The sequence below is a fragment of the Nanorana parkeri genome, unplaced genomic scaffold (assembly GCF_000935625.1).
Source record: "Nanorana parkeri isolate BGI_ZX_2015 unplaced genomic scaffold, ASM93562v1 scaffold609, whole genome shotgun sequence".
Taxonomy (NCBI): Eukaryota; Metazoa; Chordata; class Amphibia; order Anura; family Dicroglossidae; genus Nanorana; species Nanorana parkeri.
In genome coordinates, this window is record NW_017306877.1 from 57,734 (window position 1) to 74,802 (window position 17,069).

The 17,069-nt window shown below is 49.4% G+C and overlaps 1 protein-coding gene across 1 annotated transcript in view; it reads right to left on the reverse strand.

Moving 5' to 3' along the window:
- CDH16 (cadherin 16) overlaps positions 1-13,668 on the reverse strand; it is a 52,672-nt gene extending 39,004 nt beyond the window's left edge. The window contains exons 1-5 of the mRNA XM_018562878.1: positions 13,501-13,668; positions 10,772-10,828; positions 10,387-10,467; positions 8,743-8,919; positions 5,408-5,543 (exon numbers count right to left, since the gene is read on the reverse strand). Of these exons, the coding sequence (XP_018418380.1) occupies positions 5,408-5,543; positions 8,743-8,919; positions 10,387-10,467; positions 10,772-10,816 (439 nt within the window). The 5' untranslated portion in view covers positions 10,817-10,828; positions 13,501-13,668. The remainder of the gene's footprint in view (positions 1-5,407; positions 5,544-8,742; positions 8,920-10,386; positions 10,468-10,771; positions 10,829-13,500) is intronic.
- Positions 13,669-17,069: the final 3,401 nt, after the last annotated feature.

The following is a 17,069-nucleotide window of genomic DNA, read 5'->3' on the forward strand; positions in this document are numbered from 1 at the left end:
CAGTGAGACATAATTTCATATTTGGGGGGGGGGGTCTTTGTTTTGGCTCCTCTTGCAGTTGGGAACGGCTCTGGATGGAGTCGGGAGATCTGAAGTACAAACAGTAAACTGTCTCTATCGGCTGTTGATAAGAGAAGCCGGCCGGGGAGATTAGCGGGCTATAATGGGCCGGTATCTCTGTGCTGACAAAAAAGAGGACTCTGAACAATCTGTCACATGTGTTGCTGTATTTTAAGTCTTTGTTTCCATCTCCAGAATGTCATCTAAAAAGGGTCATTTAATCCCACATTGGCCCCCCGGCCCCTCACACATCCGCACACAAGCTGGGAACAATACGAGGGTTAATCCACCTGGGAGAACCCAAAATATATCAGATATTTCCATCCTGGACTCTGTCCTTGACCGGGTCTGTATCCACCAGGAGAGAGGCAGTCCGGGAAGTACAGGAACATGCCTGGGGATATCTGGAGACACAGGGTGCTGGGAGGTCACTGTATGCTGGGGTCACTGGGGACACCGGGGTGGCTGGAAACACTGGGGTCACTGAAGACACAGAGGTTGTTGGAGACACAGGGGTCACTGGAGTTGCTAGAGACTCAAGCGTCAATGAGGTGCACAAAGAACAGATAATGACTGAAGGCATAGGAGTGCAGGGGGTCACTGGAGGCACCTGAGTTGCCAGAGACACAGAGGTTTTTGGAGACACCAAGGTCACTGGAGACACTGGGTTTACTGGAGACACAGGGGTCACTGGAGACACTGGAGTTGCTGGAGACACAGGGGTCACTGGAGACACTGGAGTTGCTGGAGACACAGGGGTCACTGGAGACACTGGAGTTGCTGGAGACACAGGGGTCACTGGAGACACTGGAGTTGCTGGAGACATAGGGGTCACTGGAGTTGCTGGAGATACAGGGGTCACTGGAGACACCGGAGTTGCTGGAGACACAGGGGTCACTGGAGACACTGGAGATACAGGGGTCACTGGAGACACGGGGGTCACTGGAGACACTGGAGTTGCTAGAGACACAGGGGTCACTGGAGACACTGGACTTGCTGGAGACACCGGGGTCACTGGAGACACTGGAGTTGCTGGAGACACAGGGGTCACTGGAGATATAGAGGTTGTTGGAAATCCCTAGAGAGCACAAAGAATCACTGAAACCACAGGATTACTGGAGGCACAGGAGCGCTGAGGTCACTGGTGGCGCAGAAGTGCAGGGGTCACTGAAAGCATAAAGGCCAATGGAGATCACTGGAGTGTCTAAAGGATCATTGAAGGCACAGGAGTGCAGACATCACTGGAGACACAGGAGTGCAGGGGTCATTGCAGGCAGAGGAGTACAAAGGTCACTAGAAACATAGAGGCCACTGAAGTGCACAAAGTATCATTGAAGGCACAGGAGTGCAGAGGTCACAGGAGTGCAGGGGTCACTGGAGGCACAGGAGTGCAGAGGTCACTGGAGGCACAGGAGTGCAGAGGTCAATGGAGGCACAGGAGTGCAGAGGTCAATGGAGGCACAGGAGTGAAAGAGTCACTGAAGGCACAGGAGTGCAGAGGTCAATGGAGGCACAGGAGTGCAGGGGTCAATGGAGGCACAGGAGTGCAGGGGTCACTGGAGGCACAGGAGTGCAGGGGTCACTGGAGGCACAGGAGTGCAGGGGTCACTGGAGGCACAGGAGTGCAGGGGTCACTGGAGGCACAGGAGTGCAGGGGTCACTGGAGGCACAGGAGTGCAGGGGTCAATTGAGGCACAGGAGTGCAGGGCTCAATGGAGGCACAGGAGAGCAGAGGTCAATGGAGGCACAGGAGTGAAAGAGTCACTGAAGGCACAGGAGTGCAGAGGTCAATGGAGGCACAGGAGTGAAAGAGTCACTGAAGGCACAGGAGTGCAGAGGTCAATGGAGGCACAGGAGTGCAGGGGTCACTGGAGGCACAGGAGAGCAGAGGTCAATGGAGGCACAGGAGTGCAGGGGTCACTGGAGGCACAGGAGAGCAGAGGTCAATGGGACACAGGAGAGCAGGGGTCACTGGAGGCACAGGAGTGCAGGGGTCAATGGAGGCACAGGAGTGCAGGGGTCAATGGAGGCACAGGAGTGCAGGGGTCAATGGAGGCACAGGAGTGCAGGGGTCACTGGAGGCACAGGAGTGCAGGGGTCACTGGAGGCACAGGAGTGCAGGGGTCACTGGAGGCACAGGAGTGCAGGGGTCACTGGAGGCACAGGAGTGCAGAGGTCAATGGAGGCACAGGAGTGCAGGGGTCAATGGAGGCACAGGAGTGCAGGGGTCACTGGAGGCACAGGAGTGCAGGGGTCACTGGAGGCACAGGAGTGCAGGGGTCACTGGAGGCACAGGAGTGCAGGGGTCACTGGAGGCACAGGAGTGCAGGGGTCACTGGAGGCACAGGAGTGCAGGGGTCAATGGAGGCACAGGAGTGCAGGGGTCACTGGAGGCACAGGAGTGCAGGGGTCACTGGAGGCACAGGAGTGCAGGGGTCACTGGAGGCACAGGAGTGCAGGGGTCACTGGAGGCACAGGAGTGCAGGGGTCACTGGAGGCACAGGAGTGCAGGGGTCACTGGAGGCACAGGAGTGCAGGGGTCACTGGAGGCACAGGAGTGCAGGGGTCAATGGAGGCACAGGAGTGCAGGGGTCAATGGAGGCACAGGAGTGCAGGGGTCAATGGAGGCACAGGAGTGCAGGGGTCACTGGAGGCACAGGAGTGCAGGGGTCACTGGAGGCACAGGAGTGCAGGGGTCACTGGAGGCACAGGAGTGCAGGGGTCACTGGAGGCACAGGAGTGCAGGGGTCAATTGAGGCACAGGAGTGCAGGGCTCAATGGAGGCACAGGAGAGCAGAGGTCAATGGAGGCACAGGAGTGAAAGAGTCACTGAAGGCACAGGAGTGCAGAGGTCAATGGAGGCACAGGAGTGAAAGAGTCACTGAAGGCACAGGAGTGCAGAGGTCAATGGAGGCACAGGAGTGCAGGGGTCACTGGAGGCACAGGAGAGCAGAGGTCAATGGAGGCACAGGAGTGCAGGGGTCACTGGAGGCACAGGAGAGCAGAGGTCAATGGGACACAGGAGAGCAGGGGTCACTGGAGGCACAGGAGTGCAGGGGTCAATGGAGGCACAGGAGTGCAGGGGTCAATGGAGGCACAGGAGTGCAGGGGTCAATGGAGGCACAGGAGTGCAGGTGTCAATGGAGGCACAGGAGTGCAGGGGTCACTGGAGGCACAGGAGTGCAGGGGTCACTGGAGGCACAGGAGTGCAGGGGTCACTGGAGGCACAGGAGTGCAGGGGTCACTGGAGGCACAGGAGTGCAGGGGTCAATGGAGGCACAGGAGTGCAGGGGTCACTGGAGGCACAGGAGTGCAGGGGTCACTGGAGGCACAGGAGTGCAGGGGTCACTGGAGGCACAGGAGTGCAGGGGTCACTGGAGGCACAGGAGTGCAGGGGTCACTGGAGGCACAGGAGTGCAGGGGTCACTGGAGGCACAGGAGTGCAGGGGTCACTGGAGGCACAGGAGTGCAGGGGTCAATGGAGGCACAGGAGTGCAGGGGTCAATGGAGGCACAGGAGTGCAGGGGTCACTGGAGGCACAGGAGTGCAGGGGTCACTGGAGGCACAGGAGTGCAGGGGTCACTGGAGGCACAGGAGTGCAGGGGTCACTGGAGGCACAGGAGTGCAGGGGTCAATGGAGGCACAGGAGTGCAGGGGTCACTGGAGGCACAGGAGTGCAGGGGTCACTGGAGGCACAGGAGTGCAGGGGTCACTGGAGGCACAGGAGTGCAGGGGTCACTGGAGGCACAGGAGTGCAGGGGTCACTGGAGGCACAGGAGTGCAGGGGTCAATTGAGGCACAGGAGTGCAGGGCTCAATGGAGGCACAGGAGAGCAGAGGTCAATGGAGGCACAGGAGTGAAAGAGTCACTGAAGGCACAGGAGTGCAGAGGTCAATGGAGGCACAGGAGTGAAAGAGTCACTGAAGGCACAGGAGTGCAGAGGTCAATGGAGGCACAGGAGTGCAGGGGTCACTGGAGGCACAGGAGAGCAGAGGTCAATGGAGGCACAGGAGTGCAGGGGTCACTGGAGGCACAGGAGAGCAGAGGTCAATGGGACACAGGAGAGCAGGGGTCACTGGAGGCACAGGAGTGCAGGGGTCAATGGAGGCACAGGAGTGCAGGGGTCAATGGAGGCACAGGAGTGCAGGGGTCAATGGAGGCACAGGAGTGCAGGTGTCAATGGAGGCACAGGAGTGCAGGTGTCAATGGAGGCACAGGAGTGCAGGTGTCAATGGAGGCACAGGAGTGCAGGGGTCACTGGAGGCACAGGAGTGCAAGAGTCACTGAAGGCACAGGAGTGCAGGGGTCACTGGAGGCACAGGAGAGCAGAGGTCAATGGAGGCACAGGAGTGCAGGGGTCACTGGAGGCACAGGAGAGCAGAGGTCAATGGGACACAGGAGAGCAGGGGTCACTGGAGGCACAGGAGTGCAGGGGTCAATGGAGGCACAGGAGTGCAGGGGTCAATGGAGGCACAGGAGTGCAGGGGTCACTGGAGGCACAGGAGTGCAAGAGTCACTGAAGGCACAGGAGTGCAGGGGTCACTGGAGGCACAGGAGAGCAGAGGTCAATGGAGGCACAGGAGTGCAGGGGTCATTGGAGGCACAGGACCCCAGGGGCCATTATAGAGGCACAGGAGTGCAAGAGTCACTGAGGGCACAGGAGTGCAGGGGTCATTGGAGGCACAGGAGAGCAGAGGTCAATGGAGGCACAGGAGTGCAGGGGTCATTGGAGGCACAGGACCCTGGGGTCACTGGAGGAAGAGGGTTCACAGTAACTGGAAGCATGGCAGACATTGGAGGCACAGGAGGAACCCAGCTTGGGTGTGCCAGAGGTTACATGTGACAAATCGCAGATACATCATTGGTGACAGAGTGTTCCCGCCATAACAGCCTTTTGAAGTGAGCTACACGTCATATTGGCATTGGGAGAACACATGGGCGGTGTACTCATTTAGGGTGCTGACCAGGGGTGAGCGTGACCTCAGAGACATTGATTTGGGCTACAGAATTCCCTGTAATACATTTACCAAATTTTGGCAAAAATATGCTTTTAATGTCACCAAATTTTCTGCTTCGGTGGAATTCTCCTATAAAGAATATTAGGATGACCCTCCCCCATGGTGCTCTGTAAGCTGTTTGTGTCCCTTGTCTTCTGTATTTTGTTATTTTCACACAAAAAAGGAAACAAAGGGGGGGGGGAGCAAAACACATTTTTTAAAAATCCCAGGGCCTTTCACTGTAATAGGAACATTCACCGCCCCCCGCCCATTTTTGGCTCCTCCCCTCTACCCACATGGAGTGAAGGTGACAGGTTAGCTTTAGTAAAGTGAAATAAATTTGTGGAGACCTGCTCGGGTTCCTCTGCTGACAACGCCGCGCAGCGAGCTCTGGTGAAGGACCGGCGAGTTGTCATTTTCATCCGTCACTTCTATGATGACCGTCACCGTCTCGTCCCCTCCGATCACCTGTGTGCCGAAAACAGGGAAGTGCGGTTATTTGGATGTGATCGGCCATACAGAGCCCGGTGCCCGAGCCTTCATCTGGGTGAGATGACGGATGAGATGACGGATGAGATGAAGGATAAGATGAAGGATAAGATGAAGGATAAGATGATGGATAAGATGAAGGATAAGATGAAGGATAAGATGATGGATGAGATGAAGGATGAGATGAAGGATAAGATGAAGGATGAGATGATGGGGGAGATGAAGGATAAGATGAAGGATAAGATGATGGATGAGATGAAGGGGGAGATGAAGGATGAGATGAAGGATAAGATGAAGGATGAGATGAAGGATAAGATGAAGGATGAGATGAAGGATGAGATGAAGGATAAGATGAAGGATGAGATGAAGGATAAGATGAAGGATGAGATGAAGGATAAGATGAAGGATGAGATGATGGGGGAGATGAAGGATAAGATGAAGGATAAGATGAAGGATAAGATGAAGGATGAGATGAAGGATGAGATGAAGGATGAGATGAAGGATAAGATGAAGGATAAGATGATGGATAAGATGAAGGATGAGATGAAGAATGAGATGAAGGATAAGATGAAGGATAAGATGATGGATAAGATGAAGGATGAGATGAAGGATGAGATGAAGGATGAGATGAAGGATGAGATGAAGGATAAGATGAAGGATGAGATGAAGGATGAGATGAAGGATGAGATGAAGGATGAGATGAAGGATAAGATGAAGGATGAGATGAAGGATGAGATGAAGGATGAGATGAAGGATAAGATGAAGGATAAGATGAAGGATGAGATGAAGGATGAGATGACGGATGAGATGACGGATGAGATGACGGATGAGATGATGGATAAGATGAAGGATAGGAGAAAGGATAAGATGAAGGATAAGATGATGGATAAGATGAAGGATGAGATGAAGGATAGGAGAAAGGATGAGATGATGGATCAGATGAAGGATGAGATGATGGGGGAGATGAAGGATGAGATGAAGGATAAGATGAAGGATGAGATGAAGGACGAGATGAAGGACGAGATGAAGGATAAGATGAAGGATAAGATGAAGGATGAGATGAAGGACGAGATGAAGGACGAGATGAAGGACGAGATGAAGGACGAGATGAAGGACGAGATGAAGGACGAGATGAAGGACGAGATGAAGGACGAGATGAAGGACGAGATGAAGGATAAGATGAAGGATAAGATGAAGGATGAGATGAAGGATAAGATGAAGGATGAGATGATGGATCAGATGAAGGATGAGATGATGGGGGAGATGAAGGATGAGATGAAGGATGAGATGAAGGATGAGATGATGGATGAGATGATGGATGAGATGAAGGATAAGATGAAGGATGAGATGATGGATCAGATGAAGGATGAGATGATGGGGGAGATGAAGGATGAGATGAAGGATGAGATGAAGGATGAGATGATGGATAAGATGAAGGATAGGAGAAAGGATAAGATGAAGGATAGGAGAAAGGATGAGATGATGGATCAGATGAAGGATGAGATGATGGGGGAGATGAAGGATGAGATGAAGGATGAGATGAAGGATGAGATGAAGGATGAGATGAAGGATGAGATGAAGGATGAGATGAAGGATGAGATGAAGGATGAGATGAAGGATGAGATGAAGGATGAGATGAAGGATGAGATGAAGGATGAGATGAAGGATGAGATGAAGGATGAGATGAAGGATGAGATGAAGGATGAGATGAAGGATGAGATGAAGGATGAGATGAAGGATGAGATGAAGGATGAGATGAAGGATGAGATGAAGGATGAGATGAAGGATGAGATGAAGGATGAGATGAAGGATGAGATGAAGGATGAGATGAAGGATGAGATGAAGGATGAGATGAAGGATGAGATGAAGGATGAGATGAAGGATGAGATGAAGGATGAGATGAAGGATGAGATGAAGGATGAGATGAAGGATGAGATGAAGGATGAGATGAAGGATGAGATGAAGGATGAGATGAAGGATGAGATGAAGGATGAGATGAAGGATGAGATGAAGGATGAGATGAAGGATGAGATGAAGGATGAGATGAAGGATGAGATGAAGGATGAGATGAAGGATGAGATGAAGGATGAGATGAAGGATGAGATGAAGGATGAGATGAAGGATGAGATGAAGGATGAGATGAAGGATGAGATGAAGGATGAGATGAAGGATGAGATGAAGGATGAGATGAAGGATGAGATGAAGGATGAGATGAAGGATGAGATGATGGATAAGATGAAGGATAGGAGAAAGGATAAGATGAAGGATAGGAGAAAGGATGAGATGATGGATCAGATGAAGGATGAGATGATGGGGGAGATGAAGGATGAGATGAAGGATGAGATGAAGGATGAGATGAAGGATGAGATGAAGGATGAGATGAAGGATAGGAGAAAGGATAAGATGAAGGATAGGAGAAAGGATGAGATGATGGATCAGATGAAGGATGAGATGATGGGGGAGATGAAGGATGAGATGAAGGATGAGATGAAGGATGAGATGAAGGATGAGATGAAGGATGAGATGAAGGATAGGAGAAAGGATAAGATGAAGGATAGGAGAAAGGATGAGATGATGGATCAGATGAAGGATGAGATGATGGGGGAGATGAAGGATGAGATGAAGGATGAGATGAAGGATGAGATGAAGGATGAGATGAAGGATGAGATGAAGGATGAGATGATGGATGAGATGATGGATGAGATGAAGGATAAGATGAAGGATGAGATGATGGATCAGATGAAGGATGAGATGATGGGGGAGATGAAGGATGAGATGAAGGATGAGATGAAGGATGAGATGATGGATAAGATGAAGGATAGGAGAAAGGATAAGATGAAGGATAGGAGAAAGGATGAGATGATGGATCAGATGAAGGATGAGATGATGGGGGAGATGAAGGATGAGATGAAGGATGAGATGAAGGATGAGATGAAGGATGAGATGAAGGATGAGATGAAGGATAGGAGAAAGGATAAGATGAAGGATAGGAGAAAGGATGAGATGATGGATCAGATGAAGGATGAGATGATGGGGGAGATGAAGGATGAGATGAAGGATAAGATGATGGATAAGATGAAGGATGAGATGAAGGATGAGATGAAGGATAAGATGATGGATAAGATGAAGGAGGAGAGCACCACAGATCTGGAGTCTCTGTGGTTCTGTCACATGTGTCACATGACATATACTGTACGCTGCTCCTGGTGATTTGGCAATGTGACCAGATTACCGTTACGGTGTAATTCGCCTTCTCCTCCCGATCGAAGGGCTTGAGGGCGCACAGAAATCCTGACACCAGATCCAGCTCGAATATTCCGTCCTCGTTTCCAGCCAGCTCCGCCTTGTACAAGACGTCTGCTGCCAGCTCTACCTAGAAGAGAGGTTACTGTGAGGACAGCTGACCAGTCCTTAGATGTGGTGACTGCATTAGTTTTCTTTTCTCTTTATTTTCACCTGTTGATCCTGCCGGGGGACTTCCTGTCCTGGTGACTTCCTATCCTAGTGTGACAACACTCACTCACTGTACTCATACATGGCCCTCTGTGCCACCGATGCAAAGTCCCTGGCCATGTCCCCGGATCACATGCGCAATAAATTAAAAAAGGCATTAATTTGGGGAGTGGGGTCCAGGAGTGGGGGGTTCCCACATGTTTAGAGTTGGGGTCTGGGCTGGAACAACCCATAAATTTGACATGATGGATGGTCCTGAATATTTAGAGGTGGGGGTCTGGGCGGATCTAACCCTTAAAGTAGGCAGTACGAGTGGTTCTGAATGTTTAGAGGTGCGGTCGGTGGGGTCTAACCCTTAAAGTAGGCATCATGGGTGGTCCCAAATTTTTAGAGGTGGGTCAGGGGGTCTAACACTTAAAGTACGCCTAATGGGTGGTCCTTAATATTTAGAGGTGGAGTCTGGATGGGTCTAATCCTTAAAATAGGCATCATGGGTGGTTCTGAATATTTAGAGGTTGGGTGTGGTCAGATCTAATCCATAAAGTAGGCATTATGCTTGGTTCTGAGGAGGGGTCTGGGCGGGTCTATAAATAGGCATCCTGGGTGGTTCTGAATATTTAGAGGTTGGGTGTGGGCAGATCTAATCCATAAAGTAGGCATTATGCTTGGTTCTGAGGAGGGGTCTGGGCGGGTCTAACCCTTAAAGTAGGTATCATGAGTGGTCCCACATATTTAAAGTTGGGGTCTGGGCGGGATGTGGGCATGCCAACCCAAACAATGCCTTAGGGACTCATTTATAAAAGAAGCCACCACTGCCCATAACAGCCAATCAGATATCAGTTTTCCCCCTCCAGCCTGCTCTCGGAAAACGACACCTGCGATCTGATTGGTTCTTCAAGGTAGAGCCTTTTTTTTTTTTCGCTCTCTGTATCTGAGCCTTGAAACTTTTTTTTATTAATGTGATTTTCTGCTTTGCAGAGCTCAGACGAAAGCTGCCCGCCGCGTCCCGGGGTCGGTTCCAGGCGAAGCTGCGCACCTGCGCTGAGAACATTGGCGTCTTTGTAAGCGTTGCCGCCGGCAATTGTCTGCTTTGTGTCCCTGTGTGAATAGCTTGTCCGAGGTCGAGATTCTCCCCCCGTCACGTGTTCCTTCTGCGCGCCTCGGATAAATTGCATTCAATGAACGTCAGAGCGGCAGCCGTGACCCGGCGGGTGATGAACGCTGCAATTCAAACCGTTTCTGCTTCTCACGTGGAGCCGCTGTACAAAAGAGAACCTGTCACGTCTGACTTTCTACAGAGATCTCTGTGCAGCCAGACCTATGACAGATTCACATAAATATGGCTCCATTTACTGCGACCCCCTCCAGACCTCCACCGCAGCCTTACCTTGGTCAGGTACCAGGGCCAGGGCCCTCTGTAGTTCTCAGTCCCCCGAATCCTCTTCACACGGGTAGAAGACACCCCCACCTGCACCAAACAGAGACCTTCACATGTGAATCTGTCAATGGATCCGTACAGCAAAAATCAGAGACTATAAATACCAGACACTCAGGGGAAGCCAATATAAGATCGCAACGTTGTATCAATATTCGTGTTGTATCAGCTTCAGCCAATTGGATGTGTACGCAGATAACTCTCCAAAGGTCACATAATATTATACATTGATATAGCTCTGACATATACCACAGTTAGGATAAGTTGAACCCTTGGAATGTCTGAAATTTTTTCTTATGTGTTTCATTCATGTTCTGTTACCAAGCTTACACATTACCTGAACTGAGACCCAGAAGAGGACAGCCACATAGAAACGCGACATCCTGCAAACACTCTGCAAATAAAAATCAGGCTCATTATCACACCGACATGATTCACACAGATCCCTCATTAACCAATCTGGTTGGTTTCTTTGGCAGGTCAGACAGTGTGGTAAATAAAGTGACTACAAACACTGCAGTCAGCACAAGTTCAGGTGGCCAAACTGCGTCATACTGCAACTATGAACCTTTTAGAATTCCTCAACATTCTTCACCTGATACAAAGGATTTTGCCGTTTCAATGGATATCAAATGCAAACACTATATGACCAAAACTATGTGGACAACCCACCAAGTGACTGTGTTCAGGTGTCTCCAGTGAAGGTTCTGTTAATTCTAAATCACACAAAGACATTGTAGACAATTGTGCTCTTCCAGCCTTGTGGTCACAGTTTGGTGAAGACGCTTTTCCGTTCCACCATGACTGTCCCCTGTGTACAAAGCCAGCTCCATAAAGACATGGTGTGACCAGTTTGGTGGAGGAACTCGAGTATTACGAACCTGGTCTGGGAGACTGGATGGTTGAGGAGGCTTCCCTTGCACCTCGTGTCTAAAAGCCTTTGAGGATGGTGACAGAGGCCAGGCAGACACCGAGTGGCACGAGTGCCAGTAGTTATGAAACCGTGCAAGTAAAAGGGTAATCCAGAATTCAAAGTCGAGGCAAGCCGAGGTCAAAATCCAGGAGGTCAGTTGCAGTACCGAAGGAAGAGGCAGAAGAATAATCAAAACAGTCCAGGGTCAAAAAGGCAGGCGGCAGTCAAGGCAGGTAGTTGAGGCAGGAACGGGTCAAAATCCAGGCAACGGCAATCTAATATTCAACACAGGAAACAGGAGACACAACACAGACAGGAGCTGATAAGACAATCCAGCAAGTAAGTGACAGGCTGGCTTGGTTTAAATAGGGAAGTGAACTAATCAATTATGTCACTTCCTGTGCGCCTTTGGCACATTTTTCTTAGAACACGCTCCATCTGCGCATCACTTCCTGTGCGCCATACTGCGCGTCTTTCTGTGGGAAGTGGTCGTTGTGCGCATGCGCGTATTCTTCTGCCTAGCGGTACTTGGCGCATGCGTAGAACGGGCATGGTGCTTACATCGAGTGTCCTGCACAGAGACCTGACCTCAACCCTACTGAGCACCTTTGGGATGATTTGGAACACCAATGGTAAGCCAGGTCTTCTCATCCAACATCGGTACCTGACCTCACAAATGGGATAAATTCCCACAGACACCCTCCAAAATCTTGTAGAAGCCTTCCCAGAAGAGTGGAAGATGTTATAGCCGCAAAGGGGGGCCAACTCCATATCAATAGGTCATCTGGGACGGCAACTCCATATTAATGGCCATGAGGTTGGAGGACAATGCAATAGAAATGGCCATCAGGGGAGGAACAACTCCATATTAATGACCATGGGGGAGGGGGGCAACTCCATAAAAATGGCCATGAAGAGGTGCAATGCCATCGTAATGGCCATGGGGGGAGTGGCAACTCACTGTTATCGCCTATGGTGGGAGGGGCAACTCTATATTAATCGCCATGGTGGGAGGGGCAAGTCTATATTAATGGCTATGGGAGAAGGGGACCACTACAAATTAATGGTCACGGTGGGAGGTGCAAGTCTACATCATTGGCTTTGGTGGAAGGGGCCACTCTACATTAATGGCCATGGTGAGAGGAGCAACTCTATATTAATGGCCATGGAGAGGGGGCAATTCTATATTAATGGCCATGGAGAGGGGGCAACTATATGTCCAACATGCTCATATAGGTGTTGTGATCTGGTGTCCACAAATCTTTGACCACATAGTGTATAAGATATGGCCATTGTCCATGAATTATTATTTATTGGGTTATGGTTAGGTGGATGGATGTGTTATGAGTTGGGGTTCACCTCAACTGATGGGTTCATTGTTAGGGTAAGCTGAAGGGTTCAGGCTTAGAAGTCTAAAAGAACACACAATTAATGATTGGATAGGTATGATGGACATGCCATACTGTCACATGTCATACTGGGGCCATACCATGCAAGACCATGCCATACAGTGCACATGTTGTACAAGGGCTATGCCATATGGTTCAGATGCCATATAGGGCCATATAGGGCCATGGCTTCTCCTCCCAGCGGAGCTCTGCTCTGCCTCCCCATCATCCAACAACCCAACACAAGAAGTTCAAAGGTCTGCAGAGACACGTTTGTTACACCAGGTCCTGTCAATACATTGGAACTACGAGGGCTCCTTTTGCCAGGGTCCACTCTGGCCCCCAGCCCTGTGTGAGAGGAAGAAGAAGTCACATGCTCCCTCATATCCAGAATTACTTGATATTTCACTTGGGCGAGAGAACAGTAGACATGGAATGTAGGGCAGATGAGTATAAAATGGGGGAAAGGGCCATTAAGTGAGCTGAATGGACAAATACAAGATCACAACCAAATACATAAACCACAAACAGAAAAAGATGGTGTTTGGCAGAAGAAAAGAGGACGACTTGGTGTAATGGTGGAGAAGAATCAATCATACAATAAAACAGGAGTTCACAGACTGGTCATCAGATCTAAATCCACTGTGTATGTCCATTCTAGATCCACCAATGAACCAAAACTGTGCAAATCCCACTCACAACCAAAAGCAAAATCCACAATTATCAACATTATCAGAGAAAACCAGGAGCAGCCATGTTTCTTACCTGCTCTGATCCGTGAAGGACAAAAAGCCCAAATTAAGCAGCTTGATATAATAAAATAACCGGCCGGTTAATAATTGACTTTATAATTAAAATGCTCCAATCGCTAACAGCTCGGCGCGTCCTGAAGGTTGCCGTGTTCGCTGCTCAGAGCTGCCTACAGAAAGTTTAACTTGATGGAATCAGAAGTACTCGAGGCCGATGTCTGGGTGATTCCTGTTAACCTCAGAGTGCTCGGTTCAAAGTTTGTTGTTCATACAATAGGACATTGTACGATTTTGGGACTGTAGAGTAAAGATGAGGGGTTAGGCTGAGAGGTATTGAAGGTAGGTTGAGGGTCAGAGTTATGATTAGCGGGTTAGAGCTTATAAAACATTTTGAATAAATTGATTTACATTTACTTGAATTACTTAAAAAATTAGTTTATGGAAGCTCAGTAGAGGGTTAGGTTTTATGGGTAAATGTTAGGGTCATCGTTAGGGGTTGAAGGTTAGAGTCTCAGTGATTAGTTTAAAGGTTAGGGTCATGTGCGCCGGTTGGTGATTAGTTTGAGGGCTAAGGTCATGGCTATGGTTAGTAATTAGGTTGAGGGTTAGGATCATACTTGTGGTTAGTAATTAGGTTGAGGGTTAGAGATATGGCTATAGTTAATGATAAGTTGAGGGTTAGAGTCATGGTTAAGAGTTAGGGTTGGTTATTCAGTTCAGGGTCAGGCTCATAGTTAGGATTAGTGATTTGGTTAAAGGTTAAGATCATGGTTAGAGGTTAAAATTTAGTGATAGGGTTAGGGTCAGGACTATGGTTAGTAATTAGTTTGAGGGTTAGGGTCATGCTCATGGTTGGTGATTAGGTTGAGGGTAAAGGTTATGGCTATGGATAGTAATTAGTTTGAGGGTTAGGGTCATGCTCATGGTTGGTGATTAGGTTGAGGGTAAAGGTTATGGCTATGAATAGTGATTAGTTGAAGGATAGGGTCATGCTCATGGTGGGTGATTAGGTTGAGGGTAAAGGTCATGGCTATGGATAGTGATTAGTTGAGGGATAGGGTCATGCTTTTGGTTAGTAATTGGGTTGAGGGTTAGGGTCAAGATTATGATTAATGATTAGGTTGAAGGTGAGGGTCATGGCTATGGTTAGTGATTAGTTTAGGGTTTGGGTCATGGTTATGATTAATGATTAGGTTGAGGGTTAGGGTCATGCTTGTGATTAGATTGAGGGTTAGGGTCATGCTTGTGGCTAGTGACTGGATTGAGGGTTAGGGTCACGCTCATGGTTGGTGATTAGGTTGAGGGTTAGTGTCAAGGTTATGATTAATGATTAGGTTGAGGGTCATGCTTGTGGCTAGTGATTAGATTGAGGGTTAGGGTCATGCTTGTGGCTAGTGATTGGGTTGAGGGTTAGGGTCAAGGTTAAAGTTTAGGCTTAGCAATTACAGTGAAGTTTAAGATCATGGTTAGTGTTAAGGTTAGTATTAGATGTTACTAAGAACCCAGATTAAGCTAAACTGGGAGGACTTTGTGACTTTAGAACAGTTGCAGTGATTGCATTAACTTAGTGCCTGGACCTGTGTATTGTATCCAGTCCCTGAATGTGGCCCTACCTGCCAGTGCCACTCACCTGGTTTCTGATTGGTATTGCCCCTGCATAGGCTCTGCATTCTTATTGCTGTGTATTTGCAGTTCTCTCACTCTTCAGCTGTACACCTAGAAATGAATGCAGTTGGTGGTGTTTTGGGTAGTTACAATGAGTACTGATTGACAAACCAGTTAAATGTGGCTGACTAGGAAAGTTGCTATTGCATTGTGGGAAGCTTGTCTGAGCTTTCTCTTTTTGTGGTTCAGATCTCCTCAGCGTATGACATGAAGAGAGATGGCCATGGGAGGAGGACCGGTGACGTTTGGAGGAGCAGGCATGACCACGGGAAAAGGAGGTGTGACAATAGGAGAAGCAGGGTTGACCATGTGAAGAGGAGCTGTGACCACAGAATGTGAAGGGGTGGCCATGGAAGGTTGAGGGGTGACCATGGGAGGAGGAGGGATGACCATGGGAAAAGGAGGGGTGACAATAAGAGAAGCAGGGTTGACCATGGGAAGAGGAGCTGTGACCACAGAATGTGAAGGGGTGGTCATGGAAGGTTGAGGGGTGACCATAGGAGGAGTGTTGACCATGGGAGGAGCAGGGATGAACACAGGAGATGGAGGGGTGACAATAGGAGAAGCAGGGTTAGCCATGGTAAGAGGAGCTGTGACCACAGAATGTGAAGGGGTGGCCATGGAAGGATGAGGGGTGACCATGGGGGGAGGAGGGGTGACAAAGACATAAGCAGGGTTCACCATGGGAAGAGGAGATGTGAATAAAGTGTGTGAAGGGGTGACCATAAAAGGATGAGGGGTGATCATGGAAGGAGGAGGGTTGACCATGGGAGAAGGAGAGGTGACCACAGGATGAGAAAGGGTGACCATGGAAGTATGAGGGGTGACCACGGAAGAAGAAGGGGTGACCACGGGTTTAGAAGGTGTGACCATAGGTAGAGAGGCAGTGACCATGAGAAGAGGAGAGTTGCCCAATGGAGGAGGAAGGGTGACCACAGGAAGAGGAGGGGTTATCATAGGATGAGTAGGGCTTACCACAGGAGAAGTAGAGGCAACCACAAGGGGAGGAGTGACCACTGGAAGATTCCAGTCCTTGCATGTATGGGTGGCATTTGGAAGCCTGGAGACACCATAGACTGTAGGTTAGATGTTGCAGGAAGACTACACACCCCTCCAAAGTGATAACGATGTGATGCGTATATTTTGCGTACATATAGTGCTTAGTGTTCTTTAAATCCTAGCTGAGTTTCCTTTTAATGGATAAATAGAGGAATGCGGAACGTTAATCTGTAACTCTGGAAATAATTGATGAAGAAGGCGTGCTGATAACAGCACAAAATCTCTCCGGGATCTCATCACTCACAACACGGCTCTATTTATGAAGGTGACTTTGGCTCTGGTGGGCCCCTCGTGTCATCCAATACCCAAGAAAGTTCCACCAATGAGCCTGGAGGAAGACCAAACCAACAATGGGAAGAAGAGATCCAAGGGGACGCTGCTAGAACTGGATGTAGGGATCGGAAGAAAGTTCCATACAACCAAGAGGAATGGTGGAATCTCTTAAAGGGGGCACCGGGCCAGCCTGGGCTATAGCAACAATAGATAAAATTGCTAATTGTGAGCTCTCCCACCTCTCCAGATTGACATCCACCTACGAAGACATTTTAAAATGTGCATAACTCCTCCCAAGAGCCTGCCCACTGCTTGCATCAGGGCTAAGGGCTCTTGAGAGGAGTACTGGAGCAGGGTGTTGGCTCCTCCAACCAGCCATGGTCTGCCTCCATTGCATCCCTCTTAGACAGTTGTCACCAGAACGGGTGTCCCCATTGGAAGAATTCCCTTCTATTCTTGTTTTGGTGACAACTGTAAATTTGCATCCCAAGCCAACCCAAGCTTGTAGCAGGAAGAATTGTGTACAGATTGTGTAAATACTGAATGTAATATGGACCAGCAGTGGACGCACCCAGGTCCCCCCCCCCC